The 23,883-nt window shown below is 39.6% G+C and overlaps 1 protein-coding gene across 1 annotated transcript in view; it reads right to left on the bottom strand.

Annotated features, from left to right (window-relative positions):
* Nucleotides 1-23,436, bottom strand: part of LDLRAD2 (low density lipoprotein receptor class A domain containing 2) — a 33,390-nt gene extending 9,954 nt beyond the window's left edge. The window contains exons 1-2 of the mRNA XM_063435846.1: nt 23,222-23,436; nt 5,651-6,131 (exon numbers count right to left, since the gene is read on the bottom strand). Of these exons, the coding sequence (XP_063291916.1) occupies nt 5,651-6,131; nt 23,222-23,315 (575 nt within the window). The 5' untranslated portion in view covers nt 23,316-23,436. The remainder of the gene's footprint in view (nt 1-5,650; nt 6,132-23,221) is intronic.
* Between the last annotated feature and the right edge of the window lie 447 nt (nt 23,437-23,883).

Raw genomic sequence — 23,883 nt, 5'->3', positions numbered from 1 at the left:
GGTCCCGACACTCCTTGCACCATAACCACTACACAGAGCAGTAGTGGTTATTGTGCATGGATTTTTTCTTTAAATAATCTACAAGTGCCCCTCCCGGGATCAGGCTCTGGATCCTCCACTGGTATATGACATGTATATTAATGTGTGTATTAGTTATATATATATATATATATATATACACATATATATATATATATATATATAAAATTATGCCTTTTATATTTACACATATATTAATGTACATTTATATATGCATAATACACAGAGAAATGTCATTAATATGTACCATATGTAATGAGCAGATATTGTCCGAGTCTTGTTGCTAGGTGGTTACACAATAACATATTTAACCCCTTAACCCCTTCAGGACCGGCCTGTTTTTGCGATGTTTGTACGTTAAGGACCAGAGCAGTTTTAACACTTTTGTGGTGTTTGTGTTTAGCTGTAATTTTCCGCTCTCTCATTTACGGTTCCCATACAAGTTCTATATTGTTTTTTTCAGGACAAAAGGGGCTTTCTTTACATACCATTATTTGTATTATGTCCAATATTGTATTTAAAAAAAATAATAAAATATGGTGAAAAATTAAAAAAAAAAAACATGTTTTTGGACTTTTACTTGAAAAATCTTTTACTTATCTACAAAAGCTAATGAAAAAAACTGCTAAATAGATTCAAAATTTTGTCCCGAGTTTAAAAACACCCAGTGTTTACATGCGTTATTGCTTTTTTTTGCAAGTTATAGGCCTATAAATACAAGTAGGAAATTGCTGTTTCAATATATATATATTTTAAATGTATCAATAGTGACATTGTAACACCGTTATCTGTCATAAATCCCCGAAACACACCTAACATGTACATATTTTTTTAAAGTAGACAACCCAGGGTATTCAAAATGTCCAGTTTTTTTTAGTAGCCACTTAGTCACAAACACTGGCCAAAGTTAGCATTTATATTTGTTTGTGTGTTAAAAATGCAAGAAACGCTAACTTTGGCCGGTGTTTGTGACTAAGTGGCTACTAAAAAAGGCTGAACATACCCCATTTGCAATACCTTGGGTTGTCTTCTTTTGCAAATGGTATGCCATCATGGGGCTAATTCTCATTCCTTGGCTACCATACGCTCTCAAAGGCAACCTAACCAATCCGACAAATTTCAATTAAAAAAAAAGTAAAATCAAGCCTTATATTTGACCCTGTAACTTTCACAAACACTATAAAACCTCTACATGTGGGGTACTGTTATACTCAGGAGACTTCGCTGAACACAAATATTAGTGTATCAGAACAGTAAAATGTATCACAGCAATAATATCCTCAGTGAAAGTGCTGTTTGTGTGTGAAAAATGCAAAAAACTTCACTTTCACTGACAATATCATCGCTGTGATATGTTTTACTGTTTTGAAACACTAATATTTGTGTTCAGCGAAGTCTCCCGAGTAAAACAGTACCCCCATGTACAGGTTTTAGGGTGTCATAGAAATTTACAGGGTTAAACACAGTGCTAGCAAATTAAATTATCTGGACTTTCGGCCTGGTTGGCAGGCAGGCCCCTTAAATTGCAATCATTAAAATTACTTAATTAGGTAAAAATATTACATAAATACACATGTAGAATTTTAATATATATACATATTTATATATTTGACGTCTACGTGTATATTTATGAAATTATTTATGTAATTATGTATATGGACATATGTATATTTCGTATTGTTTTTATTTATTTATTTATACATAGATATATATATCATTACATTCTAAGTATATTTTGATATAAATATATATATATATATATATATATATATATATCAAAATACTGTTAGAATAAAATTGCATATATAAATATTTTTTTATAATTATTAAAAATTATTTTTATTTTTTGTTATTTATTTTTATTAACATATTATTTGTATTTTATAATAATATATATATACCATATATATAGCAATTATATATATTGTATATATTCGTGTGTAATTTAAATATAAGTGTATTTTTATATTAATATACGTATATATAAATATAAAAATACACTTAATATGACATTATATATATGATACATATACATATATTATATATAGATATAATACATGTATATATATCATATATATATATACACATATTATTATTATTTTTTTACACTGATTTTACACTGTTTTTTTTTAACTTTATTTTTTTGATTTTTCACTTGCAGGGAGACTGCCTGTCAGCACAGACAGTCCCCCTGCAGGCAGATACACAGACACCTATTGCGGTCATGTGATCGAGTGATCACATGGCCGTGGGGTCCTGATCTGCCGAGGGGGGACTGCCCGGGCAGACAGGCAACCCCCCTGGACCGGGTGGAGCACTGATCGCCGCCGTGGGACCGACGGCGATCAGGTAAGTAGCCCCAGACCGTTATGACGGTTCAGGACCGTCAGCGGTCCAAACGCACGTTTTACCGCTGACGGTCCTGAACCGTCAGCGGTCCTGAAAGGGTTAAGGACTGGACTTTTTTTGCGATGTTGTACATTTGCGACCAGGCATCTTTTTACACTTTTGTGGTGTTTGTGTTTAGCTGTAATTTTCCGCTCTCTCCTTTACTGTTCCCATATAAATTATATATTGTTTTTTTCAGGACAAAAGGGGCTTTCTTTACATACCATTATTTATATAATCTCATGTAATTTAATTTTTAAAAAATGAAAAAATATGATGAAAAATTGAAAAAAATACATGTTTTTTGACTTTTATGTGAAAAATCTTTTATTCATCTACAAAAGCGAATGAAAAAAACTGCTAAATAGATTCAAAATTTTGTCCTGAGTTTAAAAATACCCAGTGTTTACATGCTTTTTGCTATTTTTTTGCATGTTATAGGGCTATAAGTACAAGTAGGATATTGCGGTTTCAAAACATATATTTTTAAAATGTATCAATAGTGACATTGTAACACTATTATCTGTCATAAATCGCTGAATAACACCCCACATGTACATAATTTTTTTTAAAGTAGACAACCCAGGGTATTCAATATGGGGTATGTCCAGACTTTTTTAGTAGCCACTTAGTCGCAAACACTGGCCAAAGTTAGCGTTCATATTTGTTTGTGTGTGAAAAAAGTAAAAAACTAAATTGAACGCTAATTTTGGCCAGTGTTTGTGACTAAGTGGTTACTAAAAAAGACTGGACATACCCCATTTGCAATACCTTGGGTTGTCTTCTTTTGCAAATGGTATGCCATCATGGGGGTAATTCTCATTCCTGGGCTACCATACGCTCTCAAAGGCAACGTAACCAACCTGGCCATTTTCAATGTAAAAATATTTGACCCATATATTTGACCCTGTAACGTTCAAAAACGCTATAAAACCTATACATGGGGGGTACTGTTATACTCAGGAGACTTTGCTGAACACAAATATTAGTGTTTCAAAACTGGAAAATGTATCACAGCAATTATATCATCAGTAAACGTGCTGTTTATGTGTGAAAGATGCAAAAAAAGTCACTTTCACTGACAATATCATCGCTGTGATATGTTTTACTGTTTTGAATCACTAATATTTGTGTTCAGCAAAGTCTCCCGAGTAAAACAGTACCCCCCATGTACAGGTTTTAGGGTGTCGTAGAACGTTACGGGGTAAAATACAGTGCTAGCAAATTAAATTCTCTAGACTTTCGGCCTGGGTTGGCAGGCAGGTCCCTTAAATTGCAATCAATAAAATAACTTAATTATGTAAAAATATTACATAAATACGCACGTAGAATTTAAATATATGTGCATATTTATATATTTGAAGTCTACGTGTATATTTATATAATTATTTATGTCATTTTGTATATGGACATATGAATAGTTCGTATTCTTTTTATTTATTTATATATACATAGATATATATACAATTTCATTCTAAGTGTATTTTGATATAAATATATATATATTAATATCAAAATACAGTTAGAATAACATTTCGTATAGATATATAATTTTTAAAAAATTTTATTATTATTTTTAATTTTTTTAATTTAATTTAAATTATTTATTATTCGTATTTTATAATAATATATATATACACAATATATATATAGTTATTATATATATTATATATATACGTGTGTAAATTAATTATAAGTGTATTTTTATATTAATATATGTACATATTAATATAAAAATACACTTAGCATGACATTATATATATGATATATAGACATATATTATATAGGTATAATATATGTCTATATATCATATATATATACACATATATAATAATATTTTTTTTTTTATTAACTTTCACTTTAAATTTTTTTATGATTTTACAGTTGCAGGGAGACTGCCTGTCAGCACAGACAGTCCCCCTGCAGGCAGAGACTAGGACACCTATTGTGACCATGTGGTCGCCCTGTTGGGCGATCACATGGGCCCCAGGGGTCCTAATCCGCCATGGGGAGACTGTCTGGGCTGCAGGCAGTCTCCCCACACCGGGAGCACCGCCGATCGCCGCCGGGGGAACGACGGCGATCGGGTAAGTACATTTTAAATTTAGGACGGTTCAGGACCGTCGTCGGTCGGCAAGGGAAAAATGCCGATGACGGTCCTGAACCGTCTTGCGTCCTTAAGGGGTTAAAGGTCTTCAAAATAAACAAGATAACGTCAATTTTTTACAGTTGTGCCCTACATACATTCACCATTTCAGTCCCATTACCAAGCTTTCCTTAATATGTCAAGGTAGTTGGTCTGAAACATTGATTACATGCACGTCTGCTTAAAATAAATCAGCACTTCTGTTTATTTTGAAGCCTATGAGTGCCTTTTTTTACGTTGGAGTAATAATTTTTAATTTTAAGTTCTCTTTTCTAACGCTGTATCTGCACACTATGCTGGCGCAACGCATTATGTGGCTGGTAAATATTTTTTCCAGGGCTGCTTTTAATTCCCAGTCCGGTCCTGTTCACAAGTCTACTGAATGATATTCCCCTGCTAAAATTTTGCTGCAAAAAGAACAATCTGACTCATGTAAGCTAAGCATACCCACCTTTAAAACTCCAACTTTCCTCCCTCGTGCCTCAACGCCCCGTCTAATCTCTTCTCTACTCTCTTCTACTCTGTTCTTTCCACTCACACTCTCCTCCTGTTCGCCACCATGACCCTCTCCTATAGGGTGTGGTGCCGAATTTATATAGGTACAGCTATCTCTGCATTCGAATTAAGAGATGGAACACCTTACATTATACCTATGATGTTGACTAAGTTATCGTGGTACCTAGTTTAAAGTTAAAAACCATGTTTAAATGTGCACATGTATTATGCCAAAACAGGAATGACCCTGTACTATGCTGAGGTATGCAAAGAATTTGCTTTGGCGATGTCAGATTGTGAAGATGTACTGCACAACAAAAATAAAGAATTAAAAAAAAATAAAAAATAAACCTCCTGAAATAAACTTTCACTTTGCTTTGACCTGGGATTTTCTGATATTTAAGAACATAACTTTCTGAGCATTAGGAACAGGATTTCCCACTCTCTGTCAAAAAATTAAATACAAAAAATATTCCAGAGCATATTCATCCTTAAAACTGAACAACAAGAATTGTTCTGACCACTAAGCTACACATTTAAACATTTAAAGATCTCTGAACGATTTTGAGTTTATGGTTGCACTTACCTAGTCGAAATGAAGTGAAATCTCCCACAAAGTCAACCCTGGGTTGCTGGCCCCTAGTTACCAGACGTAAAGTTAAATAATTACCAGTAGACAGGACTGGCCTAGGGATGGTCTTTCCACAAAGAGGAGTTCCTAACGGTTCAGAATTCTGGTCTTTTCCATCATAAAACTGAACATAAGACCCAGAATTGCAAGGGTCATGGAAGACATGTGGACCTTTGGTCGTCAAGGTGGAGGAAGGGTCTCCAGCATTATTCACTCCTGGTCCAGATGTGGGACTGTTTGACATGCGCAATAGGCTGTATACCAGGAAAAAGCGAAATTGGAACTGAACTTTGTCCTTCAGAGCAGATGCTTGCATTGTTAGTCGGCAGTCAGTACCCATTGATACAAAGTAGTATTTTCTGGAGTCTACGTGTGACTTTACAATCATTCCATCGCTTTTGATCGTTTGCCCGCAAAAGTCTACCAGATTCACTGTGGGAGCCAAACAAACACAAACCACATGATCATAATGGCAACATAAAAACTAGAGTGTACTTCCAAGAGAACAATGATGCTTGGCAATTACAAATGAGAATACACAATTATCCGGTTTTCAGGAATAAATTAGCTCATACAACCGAGTAAACTGCATTGGTAAATTCACTTGCTTTCTGGTTTATAATGCAGGTGGGTGAACGTCATTTTCTTTATTTGCACAATAAAATAGTTCCTTCTATGACTGGTTTTATTTGTCCTGTTTTCAAGTGTAAATGAAGGATCTATTTAAAATCATGACCTTTACTTCCTGGCTGCAATATCAGAATGTTTATTAGGTACCCTGCTGTGTAACTCGATGGATAGTTATAGTCGGCGTAGTGAGTAGTTATAAAAAGGAAAACGGTTTAAAGATAGGAAGCTACTAATTATTACTGTGGCATCACACAGGGTGTCTAGAAAGGAAGCAGGCCAGATTAAGAGCCCATTGAGCCTGGTGCTGACAATTATTATGGGCCTAATTATAGAACCGTATCGACAGAAAACACTAAAACAGTCATACCTCCCAAGCGTCATGTATCTGGTGGAGGTGGTGCTGGAGGGAAACTCACAGGATACAGCTTTAAGAAAACATATAATGAAACAAAGAAATAAAGTATATACACTAGGAAAATACACATATACTGAGATGGTTTCAGGTGAACTTCACAACCACCTGTGGAAATATGTAACAAGAGAACAAAAGTGGAAACCACCCAGAGTATGTATAGTGAACAAAATACAAAAGGACAACCTGATATAGGTCAAATATCCTCAAATGGAATCTGTGTAAGAATAGAAAGCACTTTCATAGCGTAAAAAAGTTAATCCAAGTAGTGTTTAAAGTGAGATAGAAATACACTCACAAACGAACGAATATTCAGGCCTTTCACCCTCTCAGGGGTAGTGTGATGAGCAAAGAAGTCCTCCAACACGATATATGTGGATGTAAAAAATGCAATATAGTGAAGTTTGTTTATAAATATATAAATTCACATTTATTCATTGCACTTACAAATTAGCAGCATAAAACAGGCATCTCTCCATACATATATGGAACTCCTGGTGATGATAATCGAGTATCCACAGTCCAGAGATAGGGAGAAGATACAGCATTCAAATACAAATAAAAATAAATAAAAACAATTATAAGTACGTAGAAGTAGAGTTATCCAACGCGTTTCGTCCTATTTGGATGTCGGACTTCTTCAGGGATAGTTGTGGATCCACTTCTACGGGTTTTTATACCCATCAGCAACCTCTTCTTAATCCGATACACATGTGAACAAACATGCGTTTCACTGTGGAACGCAGAAATCCAGCGTGGAGTGCAGAGAGCTTGTCAAACAGTTCCGGGTTGTAATGCGCATGCGCGTGAAAATCGCGCATGCGTCAACTGAAAAGACCATTGCCTGCAGGGGACAAAAGGCATAGAAAGGCGAAAACGCCTGAGAACAAAACCGATCATGTTTTGCTACAGATTTTAATAGAGTGGGAGAATTCCCAATAATATTACAGCAAATACTTTAGATATGTCTCCACATCCTAGTATGGATACACATATCTGTACATAGACACAAAATTAACTCCATAATGAAAATTATACATATATATACACACAACCATATGCAAGTGTAAATTTATAGAAAAGAAAGGGATTAAAATCCAATTAATATGGATCAGATTAAGGGCATGTAGCCCCATTTATAAGCAATTGGTGTGCAGAAATATTAAATTATAAACTTATTATGCGTGAAAATAGAGAGTTAGACTTACTTAAAGGGTCATATATACCCATAATATATTTTATTTTATTGATGTGTATGGAACTGTAAGTGTCAATTAGTAAGTTAAAGAACTTCCTACAAATGAGTTGGGAAATAGAACTATGATAAGGGATAAAAATAAAATTAAGTATAAAAATAAAGACTATACAAGTTGGAAGGAGTTAAACTCAATTGAAGGGTCATTTGAACCCATCATATATTATATTATATGGAACTATAGGTGTCGATTGAATTGATTAAAGAGCTTCCCATAAATGAATTGATAAATTGAACCATAGTAAGGGGTCGAAGAAAATTCCTTTAAAATATAAAAATTATATATATAAAAGAATATATATATAAAAATATATATATAAAAATATAATAACAAATTATTATACACTTACATATAGGTTGTATATACATGTGTAAACAAAGAAAAACCATGGCATCCAATTACAGAGACTATGACAGCAAAGAGAACCTTTTAGAAGATGATTAGATGAGACCCTGTAGATCTATTTCTTGGTTGAGCCCCATATTCAAGGTATTTAGATTAAAAATCCACCAGGCCTCCTTCCTAATTAATTCCTGTAGTTTATCACCCCCTCTCCATCCTAGTTGGACCGAGTCTATTCCATAAACCTGCAGAGTGTTCCAGGTGAATGAGGGGCAGGAATTGCAGTGTCTTGGTACACTATGGTCAATTTTATTTTTGCGTATGTTGTTATGATGTTCCAATGTTCTGGTGTGTAACTTTCTGGATGTACGTCCGACATATTGGGCACCACAGCCGCATTGCAATAAATAGATTACAAAAGTAGAAGAACAGTGGATATAATTTTTTATTTTATATGTTTTTTTCGTGTATGTGCCAGTGAAATCTTGGATTTTCCTTTTGAGGTGTGTGCAAGTAGAACAATGGCCACAGCTGTAAAACCCTTGTACTTGGGTCTTGAAAAGGTTATTGTAAGAAGGAGTGATAGGTAATAGACTGGGTGCCAATTTGTTTTTTAAATTGCTGGATTTTTTGTAAATTACTGTGGGAAAGTCTGGTAACACATCTTTTAAGATCTCATCTCTCTTTAAGATGTACCAGTGCTTCCTGAGGATTTTTTCTACCTGTCTAGCTTGGGAATTATATTGAGTAACAAACGCAAATTCAAATTTGCTAATTTTATTACTGTTATTTTTTCCTTATCTGTATTATCACTTTTCTCCTTATTTTTATTTTTCCATCTGAATCTATTTTTTATTTTTTGCTCAGCTGTTAATAGTTCCAGACCCTCTTCACTTTTGTTAGTCAGTAACAATGATCTGTCAAAATTTAGTATTTCAGATTTCGATGTCTCCATTTTTTTCACATTATACCCTTTGTCAGTGTATCTTTGTTGTACAATCTTAGACTGTTCTAGGAACATATGGTCGTCTGTGCAGTTCCTTCTGAGTCGGGTGAATTGGCTCTTAGGAATGTTAGAGAGCCATGGAGGATAATGAGTACTGGAGTTATCGATGGCTGTATTACAGTCTGTGGGTTTAAAATACGTCTTGGTTTTTAATTTATTGTGTTCTACATATATAGTTAAATCCAAGAAATTAATACTGGAGTTACTGGATATCGAAGTGAATTTTAAATTATATTCATTGTCATTTACTTGACCCAAAAATAAATCAAGGTCTTCTGTGGACCCATCCCAAATAATCAGGACATCGTCGATGAAGCGCCGCCACAGGACCAAACCACCCCCACCAGGGTCCGCCAACTTGATGTGCTGGCGCTCCCAATGGGACACATACAAGTTGGCAAAACTGGGGGCGAATTTTGTTCCCATGGCGACGCCACACCGCTGAAGAAAAAACTGACCATTGAACCAGAAGAAGTTTTTGGCGAGTACGAACTGAATACAGCTCACCAGAAACTCAATCTGGGCATCCTCTAAAACTTGTGGAGATCTAAGGGCATCTTGAATGCAAGTAATACCTTTCACGTGGGGTATGTTAGAGTATAGGGCTGTGATGTCTGCTGTCGCTAGAATGTAGGAGGACTTCCACTCCAGACACTTTTATTAAAGACACCAGGCATATTCTGCAAGATTTGCAATCTATGGAGTGGAAGTCCTCCTACATTCTAGCGACAGCAGACATCACAGCCCTATACTCTAACATACCCCACGTGAAAGGTATTACTTGCATTCAAGATGCCCTTAGATCTCCACAAGTTTTAGAGGATGCCCAGATTGAGTTTCTGGTGAGCTGTATTCAGTTCGTACTCGCCAAAAACTTCTTCTGGTTCAATGGTCAGTTTTTTCTTCAGCGGTGTGGCGTCGCCATGGGAACAAAATTCACCCCCAGTTTTGCCAACTTGTATGTGTCCCATTGGGAGCGCCAGCACATCAAGTTGGCGGACCCTGGTGGGGGTGGTTTGGTCCTGTGGCGGCGCTTCATCGACGATGTCCTGATTATTTGGGATGGGTCCACAGAAGACCTTGATTTATTTTTGGGTCAAGTAAATGACAATGAATATAATTTAAAATTCACTTCGATATCCAGTAACTCCAGTATTAATTTCTTGGATTTAACTATATATGTAGAACACAATAAATTAAAAACCAAGACGTATTTTAAACCCACAGACTGTAATACAGCCATCGATAACTCCAGTACTCATTATCCTCCATGGCTCTCTAACATTCCTAAGAGCCAATTCACCCGACTCAGAAGGAACTGCACAGACGACCATATGTTCCTAGAACAGTCTAAGATTGTACAACAAAGATACACTGACAAAGGGTATAATGTGAAAAAAATGGAGACATCGAAATCTGAAATACTAAATTTTGACAGATCATTGTTACTGACTAACAAAAGTGAAGAGGGTCTGGAACTATTAACAGCTGAGCAAAAAATAAAAAATAGATTCAGATGGAAAAATAAAAATAAGGAGAAAAGTGATAATACAGATAAGGGAAAAAATAACAGTAATAAAATTAGCAAATTTGAATTTGCGTTTGTTACTCAATATAATTCCCAAGCTAGACAGGTAGAAAAAATCCTCAGGAAGCACTGGTACATCTTAAAGAGAGATGAGATCTTAAAAGATGTGTTACCAGACTTTCCCACAGTAATTTACAAAAAATCCAGCAATTTAAAAAACAAATTGGCACCCAGTCTATTACCTATCACTCCTTCTTACAATAACCTTTTCAAGACCCAAGTACAAGGGTTTTACAGCTGTGGCCATTGTTCTACTTGCACACACCTCAAAAGGAAAATCCAAGATTTCACTGGCACATACACGAAAAAAACATATAAAATAAAAAATTATATCCACTGTTCTTCTACTTTTGTAATCTATTTATTGCAATGCGGCTGTGGTGCCCAATATGTCGGACGTACATCCAGAAAGTTACACACCAGAACATTGGAACATCATAACAACATACGCAAAAATAAAATTGACCATAGTGTACCAAGACACTGCAATTCCTGCCCCTCATTCACCTGGAACACTCTGCAGGTTTATGGAATAGACTCGGTCCAACTAGGATGGAGAGGGGGTGATAAACTACAGGAATTAATTAGGAAGGAGGCCTGGTGGATTTTTAATCTAAATACCTTGAATATGGGGCTCAACCAAGAAATAGATCTACAGGGTCTCATCTAATCATCTTCTAAAAGGTTCTCTTTGCTGTCATAGTCTCTGTAATTGGATGCCATGGTTTTTCTTTGTTTACACATGTATATACAACCTATATGTAAGTGTATAATAATTTGTTATTATATTTTTATATATATATTTTTATATATATATTCTTTTATATATATAATTTTTATATTTTAAAGGAATTTTCTTCGACCCCTTACTATGGTTCAATTTATCAATTCATTTATGGGAAGCTCTTTAATCAATTCAATCGACACCTATAGTTCCATATAATATAATATATGATGGGTTCAAATGACCCTTCAATTGAGTTTAACTCCTTCCAACTTGTATAGTCTTTATTTTTATACTTAATTTTATTTTTATCCCTTATCATAGTTCTATTTCCCAACTCATTTGTAGGAAGTTCTTTAACTTACTAATTGACACTTACAGTTCCATACACATCAATAAAATAAAATATATTATGGGTATATATGACCCTTTAAGTAAGTCTAACTCTCTATTTTCACGCATAATAAGTTTATAATTTAATATTTCTGCACACCAATTGCTTATAAATGGGGCTACATGCCCTTAATCTGATCCATATTAATTGGATTTTAATCCCTTTCTTTTCTATAAATTTACACTTGCATATGGTTGTGTGTATATATATGTATAATTTTCATTATGGAGTTAATTTTGTGTCTATGTACAGATATGTGTATCCATACTAGGATGTGGAGACATATCTAAAGTATTTGCTGTAATATTATTGGGAATTCTCCCACTCTATTAAAATCTGTAGCAAAACATGATCGGTTTTGTTCTCAGGCGTTTTCGCCTTTCTATGCCTTTTGTCCCCTGCAGGCAATGGTCTTTTCAGTTGACGCATGCGCGATTTTCACGCGCATGCGCATTACAACCCGGAACTGTTTGACAAGCTCTCTGCATTCCACGCTGGATTTCTGCGTTCCACAGTGAAACGCATGTTTGTTCACATGTGTATCGGATTAAGAAGAGGTTGCTGATGGGTATAAAAACCCGTAGAAGTGGATCCACAACTATCCCTGAAGAAGTCCGACATCCAAATAGGACGAAACGCGTTGGATAACTCTACTTCTACGTACTTATAATTGTTTTTATTTATTTTTATTTGTATTTGAATGCTGTATCTTCTCCCTATCTCTGGACTGTGGATACTCGATTATCATCACCAGGAGTTCCATATATGTATGGAGAGATGCCTGTTTTATGCTGCTAATTTGTAAGTGCAATGAATAAATGTGAATTTATATATTTATAAACAAACTTCACTATATTGCATTTTTTACATCCACATATATCGTGTTGGAGGACTTCTTTGCTCATCACACTACCCCTGAGAGGGTGAAAGGCCTGAATATTCGTTCGTTTGTGAGTGTATTTCTATCTCACGTTAAACACTACTTGGATTAACTTTTTTACGCTATGAAAGTGCTTTCTATTCTTACACAGATTCCATTTGAGGATATTTGACCTATATCAGGTTGTCCTTTTGTATTTTGTTCACTATACATACTCTGGGTGGTTTCCACTTTTGTTCTCTTAAGAAAACATATACCCTATGCTAATGTCTTCTTTTCATCTTTCAAGTAAATCTATACCCCCTAAACAGAAGGGTCCGTTGAAGCAGCTTTTTGGTGGGCGGGGTAAAAGGGTGAGTTACTGATGCGAACCACGTAACCAAAACCTCCCAAACATGCCCAAAAAAATCTGCCCAGGGAATTAGGTCAACCTGGCGTGAGTGCATGTCAGGCTGCCTGCCAATCATGCAGGCTGGCCAACTAAGGGCATACTATGCAGACAGCACTCTGAGCTTAGCATCAATGCCTCTAATAATGCGCTTGCTCCACGCTTTCTAAGGACTTTCTAAACAGTAAAAAAAAAAAATCAACATTTAACATTTTAACATTTAGTGGTTGCCCCCTAGCCATCAATCATCTTTTTTCCCCCATCACTCATATTATTTTTGGCTCCCCAGATTCAACTTCTAGATTCGTGTTTCAACACAAATGCACAAGTCTACTGAATGATATCCCCCTGCTAAAATTTTGCAGCAAAAAGAACAATCTGACTCATGTAAACTAAGCTTTCCCACCTTTAAAACTCCAACTTTCACTTTGCTTTGACCTGGGATTTTCTGACATTTAAGAACATAACTTTCTGAGCATTAGGAACAGGATTTCCTGCTCTCTGTTAAAAAACAAAATAGAAAAATATTCCAGAGCGTATTCATCCTTAAAACTTGCACTCACTTTCCACTCCTCTCCTAACCTTCTTACTAGCAGGCAGAAGCTCCCGTCATACAGTCTGTTCAGAGAAAATGTGTATGTAGTGAGTGTAGAAGAAAGGGAACATGCCACAGAGTTAGAGAGACTGAAGCAGCAAGAGCATTTGCATAGTGCGCAAAGTCAGCTTTACCTTTTTATTGTCAGCAAGTCCACACCAGTTTTGTTTCCCTACATCCACATGTGAAGAGTAGTAAAAAAAAAAAAATATAGGCAATGGGCCTATTCTATGGGCATGTGCCTGGAGCTGCAGCTCCAACAGCCCCTAGGTTAATCCGGCCCTGGAACGGAAGGTCATAAGATAAAGCAGTCTCCACATTTACATCATTATGCATAATTTACCCCAACTTTGGTGGCCCTTAATTTAATATTATACATTGGAGATACATTTCTAAACTGTATTTCTCACATTGACCTAAAGTCCATCCCAATTTATACATGTATTGAGACTTTCCTTCAATACATGTGTCTTACTGGATGCTCAATGGGGAGCTTTTACTTAACGGAACACTCCAATGAAATTAATAATTTGTTTCTAATAATTTAGTAGCTATTCCCCCAAGAAGACAGGCATGTATAGTTTCCTTCATGCTTCCTTTGATGGTATATGTAAAAACAGCTTTAAAAAGCTGCAGACTTGCTGTCTGCCACCTTTCCAAAATTTCAGTCTGTGCTGTGGGAATAGTCCAATCAGAGGCTTCTCATTGAGATCCTCTGTGTTGTAGCTGTGAGCATGCGATCACAGTTTTTCTATGCTTCTCAAAGAGCTATAGTACAGCCAGGGCCGGTGCAAGGATTTTTGCCGCCCTAGGCAAAAGTAAAGTTTGCCACCCCTCCCCCCCCCCCAATATGACATCACAATGCCCCATGTTAACTAACGCAAGTGCTGCAGTGCCGCCGTGTTTACATTATAAGTCTGCAGGGACAGGCTATAGACACCAGAACCACTACATTAAGCTGCAGTGGTTTTGGGGACTAAAGTGTCCCTTTAATGTGAGGTAAATTAGAGATTAGTGCCACGAATAATATACTAGATTGCCTACTTACAATCAGATGAGGATGATGATGGGCTCTAGCTGCAGTCTGGCTCCACTCGTCTGGTGTAGAACAGGCTCTCTGGAGGCTGTTTGTGTTCTGGGAGAACGGAAAGCAGCTCCATTTTTTTAAAAGGCCCTTTACACAGCTCATGGTCTGGGCCCCAGGGTCCACCTTCATGTTCCACCAAATAGTTTGTTCACAGGAGTAGGGGATGTCCTGATATGTGTGTAAGGAATGCATTGTGTGAATCTGTGTTTGTATGTGTAAGGGCTGCAATGTGTGTTTCTGTGTATGTACGGGATGCAGTGTGTGCGTCTGTAAGGGGTGCATTGAGTGTGTGTGTAAGGGGTGCATTGAGTGTGTGTAAGGAATGCATTGTGTGTTTCTGTGTGTGTAAGGGATGCATTGTATGTAAGAGTTGAATTGCTTGTGTGTGTGTGTGTGTCTGTGTGTGTAATGCATTGTGTGTTTTTCTGTGTGCAAGGGGTGCATTGTGTGTGTGTGATGGATGTCAATCTCTCCCTCCTCCCTTGTCACTCTCTTCTCCCCCCCCTCGTCACTCTCTTCTCTCCCCCCCGTCCCTCTCTTCTCTCCCCCCCTTGTCCCTCTCTTCTCTCCCCCCCCTTGTCCCTCTCTTCTCTCCCCCACCTTGTCCCTCTCTTCTCCCCCCTCTTGTCCCTCTCTTCTCCCCCCTCCCTTGTCACTCTCTTCTCCCCTCTCCCTTATCACTCTCTTCTCCCCTCTCCCTTGTCACTCTCTTCTCCCCTCTCCCTTGTCACTCTCTTCTCCCCCCTCTTGTCCCTCTCTTCTCCCCCTCCCTTGTCACTCTCTTCTCCCCTGCGTGTCCCTCTCTTCTCCCCCTCCCTTGTCACTCTCTTCTCCCCTCCCCACTCTCATTCCCCCTCCTAACCCCGTCAATTCCACTCCCTGTCAATTACTTCCCCCCCACCTTGTCAATTTATTTCCCCCCTTTCAATTTATTCCCCCCACCCTGCCTGTCCATTTATTCCCCCACCCTCCCTGTCCATTAATCCCCCTCCCTGTCCATTTATCCCCCCCTGTCCATTTATTCCCCCCCGTCCATTTATTCTCCCTGTCCATTTATTCCCCCCCTCCCTGTCCATTTATTTCTCCCCCTCTCCATTTATTTCTCCCCCCTCTCTCTCCATGTATTTCTCCCCCCTCTCCATTTATTTCTCCCCCCTCTCTCTCCATTTATTTCTCCTCCCCCCTCCCTCTCCATTTATTTCTCCCCCCTCTCTCTCCATTTATTTCTCCTCCTCCCTCTCCATTTATTCCCCCCCTCCCTCTCCATTTATTTCTCCTCCCCCCTCCCTCTCCATTTATTTCTCCCCCCCCTCCATTTATTTCTCCCCCCCCTCCCTCTCCATTTATTTCTCCCCCCCTCCCTCCCTCTCCATTTATTTCTCCCCCCTCCCTCCCCATTTATTTCTCCCCCCTCCCTCCCTCTCCATTTATTTCTCCCCCCCTCCCTCCCTCTCCATTTATTTCTCCCCCCCTCCCTCCCTCTCCATTTATTTCTCCCCCCCTCCCTCCCTCTCCATTTATTTCTCCCCCCTCCCTCCCTCTCCATTTATTTCTCCCCCCCTCCCTCCCTCTCCATTTATTTCTCCCCCCCCTCCCTCCCTCTCCATTTATTTCTCCCCCCCTCCCTCCCTCTCCATTTATTTCTCCCCCCCCTCCCTCCCTCCCTCTCCATTTATTTCTCCCCCCCCCTCCCTCCCTCTCCATTTATTCTCCCCCCCTCCCTCCCTCTCCATTTATTCTCCCCCCCCTCCCTCCCTCTCCATTTATTCTCCCCCCCCTCCCTCCCTCTCCATTTATTCTCCCCCCCCTCCCTCCCTCTCCATTTATTCTCCCCCCCCTCCCTCCCTCTCCATTTATTCTCCCCCCCCTCCCTCCCTCTCCATTTATTCTCCCCCCCCTCCCTCCCTCTCCATTTATTCTCCCCCCCCTCCCTCCCTCTCCATTTATTCTCCCCCCCTCCCTCCCTCTCCATTTATTCTCCCCCCCTCCCTCCCTCTCCATTTATTCTCCCCCCCTCCCTCCCTCTCCATTTATTCTCCCCCCCTCCCTCCCTCTCCATTTATTCTCCCCCCCTCCCTCCCTCTCCATTTATTTCTCCTCCCCCTCCCTCCCTCTCCATTTATTTCTCCTCCCCCTCCCTCTCCATTTATTTCTCCCCCCCCTCCCTCTCCATTTATTTCTCCCCCCCCCCTCCCTCTCCATTTATTTCTCCCCCCCCTCCCTCTCCATTTATTTCTCCCCCCCCTCCCTCTCCATTTATTTCTCCCCCCCCTCCCTCTCCATTTATTTCTCCCCCCCCTCCCTCTCCATTTATTTCTCCCCCCCCCCTCTCCATTTATTTCTCCCCCCTCCCTTTATTCCCCCCACCCTCCCCTACCTATGTTGTAGCGTGGCCGAGCTCTGTACTGTCCGTGGGTACAGGGAGCTTTTGTTTCCTGTACCCGACCGGACTAACAGGAAGTATTCACTTCCTGTTAGTCCGTCCGGGTACAGGAGACAAATGCTCCCTGTACCGGCGGATCATACAGGGCTCGGCCACGCTACAGTGAGGGAGTGACAGGAGGGAGCGCTGAGCGCTTCCCTCCTGTCAGCTCCTCTCTTCATGCTGCGCCCGGGCGGTGCGCCCTCATGGACGCACCAGCCCGGGCGAAGCTGCAGCCGCCTGAGGCTCTCTACAGAGCGCTCGGGCGGCTGCAGCATTAGGGGGGCCGGCGCTCCTGGCGGCGCCCCTTCCCAAGGGGCGCCCTAGGGGGCTGCCTAGTCCGCCTTAATGGTAGCGCCGGCCCTGAGAACAGCTCGTTGAGAAAGATATAAGGTAGGCGCACTCTTGCTCTGTGTAGCTTACCAAACTAGTGCTGTCTGAGTGACAGCCAGACAGCGTTGTATGTAGCGAGAGGCTAACAAGGTATTTGCCTTGGGTGCACTTTCAGTGGGGTGGCAAAAAACGCTGCCCGGCAGGTGCCTTGTTAGCCTCTTGTCCTGGGGGGCCCCAAGAGCTGGCCAACTGGCCGTCCAAGGGACCCCCAAGGCTGGCATCTGCTCATTTTGCAGGCGGGCAGCAAGGGAGCACTGTCTTCTGAGCTCTTCCTGCTCAGCTCCCCTTGCACGCCCCATTGTGATGCCGGGAGCCGAAATATGACGTCACTCTGGCTTCCGGCATTACTAAGCAGCATGCAAGTGAGCCAAGAAGGAAGATCAGAGCTCCCTTGCCGTCTGCATTGACCACTCACCCACCTGGCCAGCAGTGAAAGGATCGGCATTGGACCCCAGGCAAATAGAGAATCTATTCCATCACTCCAAAAGATAGGGAGGCTGGGTGGATTGGAATTTTAAAAAAATGTGTGTCTGTCAGTGAGTGTATGTGTGTCTGGTAGTGAGTGTGTTTGTCAGTGAATGGGTCTGTCAGTGTGAGTGTGCGTCTGTCAGTGAGTGTGTATGTATGTCTGTCAGTGAATGTAAGTGTGTTGGTCTTTCAGTGAGTATGTGTAACAGTGAGTGTGGATGTCTGTGAATGTGTGTCTGTCAGTGAGGGTGTGTGTATGTCTCCCAGTGAGTGTGTGTGTTAAACAGTGTGTGTGCGCCAATGACTGTATCTGTCAGTGAGTGTATGACAGTGTGTGCATCAGTGAGGGTGTCTGTCTGTCAGTCAAAGAGTGTGGTGTTCTTAAACATGAAGAGGTGGGGCAAATTTAGATGGGGGGGGGGGGTTCCCGAGTTTCGTCCTGCCTAGGGCAGCACAATACCAAAACATAAAGATAATTTGGAAGTGTTGAATTCCAACAACGATCTAAATTTATATAATAGATCTATAAAATAAAGCATCTAAAATATGCTCTGTGGCATAATGCGAAGTTAAGTACAATAAATTATAAGTCATTCCCACACTATGTAAGGCAATCTGCTAGATTTAACATTAACAGTTTAACACCAAGACATTAATACACCCAGTTCCCACTCTCCAGCATGAATAGGCTCTGCAGCAGGTCTCTTATTGGTGATCAGATTTACAGCCATTGAACATTTACTGCTTCAGTTTCCAAGGGGGATAGCTCCTGGAATCTGACTACTGTGCGAACTTGGCTCATTCTTTGGGTTATATGAATGAGGGGGAGGGAGGGTGTCATAATGAAACTTCGCTTCTGTCCAACACTGAAAATAGGGAAAATTTACTTAAATATTATAAACTGAAATTACAGCTCTCAACTATAACTAAACATGATTAACCACTGTCAGCTGAGGTACATTTTACAAGTGACGGTTTATCTTCTTTTATTCATTTGGAAATAAAACAGTAACTTTCTCTGCAGCACTGTCCAAAAGACCCACTATGGAGTCCTATTTCATACAACCAATTAAGATAACTAGTGACTATGCTGCTGGTTCTACAACCTGTGCTATATTCTATGGGCCCCATTAATGAGAACAAGGCTGCCTCCTACAATAGCTTGTTTAGTGTAGCAGAAGTGCATGGAAACTAAATCTGACAATAGGAAGAGTCTACTAGAATTTACTGCAGCCTGCCTGCCGCTTCTTCATAAAATAAAAATATCATGGGCGAGGAACCAAGAATCCAAAGACGATAATGGATAAAATGTGATTTTGGGGGAAAAGTTCCAAAAGTGGAGCAGTCACCATAGAAACCGATGGAATGTCTCTGCTGGACATGCACAACTTTGCTCCATATTTCACCTATTTTCTATCAGTGACCTTCCTTCATCTCCTTCATGCAAAAATGTATCCTGATGAGCTAATCAGGCTAAAGTACTCCATCTAGAGGATTATAAAGAGCTGGAGCAACAGAAATCTTTACTAAACAAAGGACAAACCTTACAAGAGTAGATGTTTTATAAAGATGGAACACTTAGAAAGGATTCTTACATTTGTTTCTCAGTATAATGTCAGTGCTCAATTCTAGGTATCATTTGTCTTAAGTTTGCCATGTAATAAATCAAACCACAAATTGCTGTCACACGTGGGTTCCACGCAGACACCAGTTTAAGCAAATCAATTGTTGTGGACACATTGACTCAGTGATGTGAGGATACCAGCTGCAATTTGAGGTATTTATGTTTCTTTAATGGATTTTATCTGACCTCACACACACCGTATCTCAAAGCTACAGACAGCCTGGGGATCAACAATAAAAAGGGATTGATAAATGAAGATAATAAAAGTAATTCACAATTGCTTTGTTTGGGAGACAAGAGGCGCAGCACGTGCTAATGGGAAGTTGCAATGGGGTGTTATATGTTTTTTGTGCCCTTCTGACTAAGATAATTGTCCATAGACATACAAGCTGGAACTGTGTATGCAATTAATTCCCATCACAGACATGCAGGGTGAAGGCTCAAGTCAAGTGACATTGCAAGCAGAGAAATCACTGTCATCCATGTTGGACTGGGGACCTCTAAGTCAGAGAAGTTTCACAACTGTATTCACTGAAGGATCAAATGTCTAGAATTCAAAGTAAATTTTACAGTTGACGCCAAAATAGGCTATTTTTGACTACTTAATTGTCTATTTTTGCCTAACATTTTGAATTCCCGTAGAATTCCAGACACCATTTACACATAAGTATATCAGTAAAACAGCATCCAGTGTTTTTTTCATTTGGCCTCATTTTCAGTTTACTTTCATTTTGACATTACACTGTGCCTTCAATCTCAACACACTTTTTAGGACACTGCATTATATTTTTTGTGATTATATATTTATTTAAGTAAATTGGCCACATAAATCAATACAGTTACCAAATTACTTTGAACAGACCAGGACATTTCTGTTGTAGGCTAAAAATGGGTTTAATTACGGCTGATTATTAAGTTGAAAAATTTTCTAAAAACATTTTTACAAACTCAGGATTTTGCACAAAACAAATAAAATAAAAAAATCAAGGTGGGCAGAACCGAACCACCATGCTGACCGATCGCATGCAGGAGAGGCTCCGGAGGTATCAGGCCTCTTAAGCCACATTTAGCAGCTTTTTGCACTCGTACAAAGCCTGAGAGATACCCACACAGCGGTGGGAGAGGTATCGGCCCCCAAGATCGGGAGTTTCAGACCCACCGCAGGAAGCCTGAGACTTCGGAGGCTGCGGCCTACTCGGGGGGAGCAGGGTGGACGGCCGCTGCCATGTCTCCCTCCCCTGCTACCATGCTGGCTTACTGAATGCTTGCCGGTCCCGGTGCCCCCCACCCATCCTCTGGGTGGGGGGGAGGATTATCCCAGTCCCCACTGAAGAGAACTCGAGCTGTGGAGAGACTTACAGGAACTGACCACCCAAGGCCTACCTTGTAAGATGGTGGCGGCTCGGAGCACCTTACCAACTGCTCTTACAATACAGAGCCACACTAAATGCCCAAACAGAGGACCGTAAAGCGAGTCCAGCAACGAGTCCAGCTCTGACCCCAGCCAGGGAGAGAATGAGACCGAGAGAGCCAATGGACCATCTGACCGCAACAGACGCCCCCCTGGCCGGATAAGAAATAGAGGGGAAGTTGGGGAAGTATGAGCCCATGCCGCAACGCAGAACCACCAAGCAGACTAACCAAACATGTACTATGCTTGCCAAGCATTGACTGAACACCAAGGAAGGAATGGGAAGCTCTGTCACTACCTGAAGGAGCACTAGTGACACCTGTAAAAGCCTGTGGTTCCTCACCAACTTGCATCATGCCTAACTGCTGTATTAACCCGCCACAGACTGTAAGCTCCAAGTGACATCACCTGGTCACTCTACACGAGCACAGAGACATTCACAGCCCAACACAAATCGGGCTCTACAAGAGACAGTAGCCCCCAGCTCAACACATGCCACCTAAAAACTAACACTCTTGGACACACATTGCAGCCATACTTTTCCTCTAACCACTTCTCTCTGCTAGCTCTCACGGACACATGTTTAATCACGGTCTGCTCGGCTCCGGTGGTTTCATTTTAAGCCTGTTTTTCCTAGACAGCGTGTTATATTATTTGTATTTTCTCTACACTTGCATTCTAATCGTTTCCACTGCATGTCTCACCTGAACCACACTGCTATTGAATCGTATGCACGCCTCCCTAGTCCTGATAAGCAATATACTCATAATAGTGGTGACATAAGAGTACTGTTAAGCCTGATCAAAAAACAATGTGCGAATTAACATCATCATGCCACTAATTAGCCTGTTTGTACATGTGTACACTGTTGTGGCGTTAGACAATGCTATGTACTCAGCTGCACCAAAAAAAATTTAAAAAAATAATAAAAAAGATCAAGAATTTTTTTTATACATAAAAAATAAATGGAGTGGAGGGGTTTATTCACTAAGCTCTGAATTGCAAATATTAAATAGTACAAAGCCAAATAAAGTTAATAAAATATCTTCAGCTCAGCCAACTCATAAGATACATATACATAAAGGCAGCTCTGAAGTTAGTAATCGATGCATCTATAGGACCTCTAAGGTAGGTTTTAAAGTGATACAGAAGATGCATAAATTGTAGCACATTGAAACCCCAATTGCAAACTTTAGACAAGATTAGATCAATTGGAATCCATTTTCGTACAGTCACAGCTTGACTATTACACCCTAACAATGTTATTTACTAAAGTGACAATTAACAATGTTAATTTCAAATTTAAGGCCCAAATATCCTAAAAGGTAAAAAAGTTTAGCAACTTTCGGCCCTTAAGTTTGAAATTCACTTTACTTTGACTTCTCACTTTAATAAAGAAATGTAAATGTAATATAAAAATAAATGCAAATATTGCAATATGCTGTGAGTAAACACCATAGTCAAATATCTATTCATACAATTGGATTTAACCTCTAAACAGAACATTGACAATTGGAATTGCAACTTTTAGAATAACGTATTTAACTAAAAAAAAAAAAAAAAAAGACGCCAAAATGGAAGAAATGTCAGACTTAAGAGAATTTTACCTAAAAATGGAGCAATTCCTTTTTCATTTCACCTTAATACCAGGATTACCCGATACTGAAACATGAGCTAAAAGTTGTAAACTGGAGCAATAACTACAGCAATACATCTATTGATGATCCCACGTTGTCCATAGTAATTGCCCACTGTTAAAACCAATTTTCACAAAATGACACTTTGATTAATCTCCACGTTTACATACTTGCATTCAGATGAAGAATTCTACAAACCATCACTCTAAAGTCTGTGGACATGAAAAATAAAAGTGTTTATAAACTGCACAGGCCAATTACCTACCTGTTTCTAGGGTGTATGCTGCCTGCATCATAAAACCCAGCAGAACAAACAATTTTGACAGTGGTTGTAAACGCTTTTCCTTGTTGATAACCATATTCACATTCCTTTTTGAGGGCCACAGGTTCCACAATGTAGGCAAAAGCGTGTTGTTTCTTCTAGCTTGTTACAGCTGTGACTGAGGACAAAGCTCTGCTCCCCCCGGTTACAGTGTGTAAACTTTGGGTGTCCAGAAGTCACTAGGTCTGGACTCTAACTGGAAAAAAGAAATGATTTCTTTCCTTCGTTGAGCACAACCAGTCACCGAATGCTGCTTTTGTTCCCAGCTAACCCTGTTTTATGGTGTGCCTTTGAGTCTCATGGTCTCCATGGAAACACAAGAGTTTGATGGATAAACATGCTTTACTGTTGTTTTGAAATAGAGGACGGCAGGTGGCGGCGAGCACCTCTGATGGCATTTCTAAGATCTAGTTCACAACGTGAATGGGTTATCAGGTTCTGTCTTTGTATATTGTAATTAAGTCACATCTGTACATTTTTGTAGCATGATTCCCATCGGAGAATGTAAGTGTTCATTAAACCAAATTAGACACGGTGAGTTTTTGGTCTGCGCAAAAATGTATATAAAAATGTCAACCGGACGCAAAACAACACGGGAATGGACA

This window comes from Pelobates fuscus, chromosome 11 (genome assembly GCF_036172605.1).
Source record: "Pelobates fuscus isolate aPelFus1 chromosome 11, aPelFus1.pri, whole genome shotgun sequence".
NCBI lineage: Eukaryota > Metazoa > Chordata > Amphibia > Anura > Pelobatidae > Pelobates > Pelobates fuscus.
This window is presented reverse-complemented; position numbering and strand designations above follow the sequence as displayed.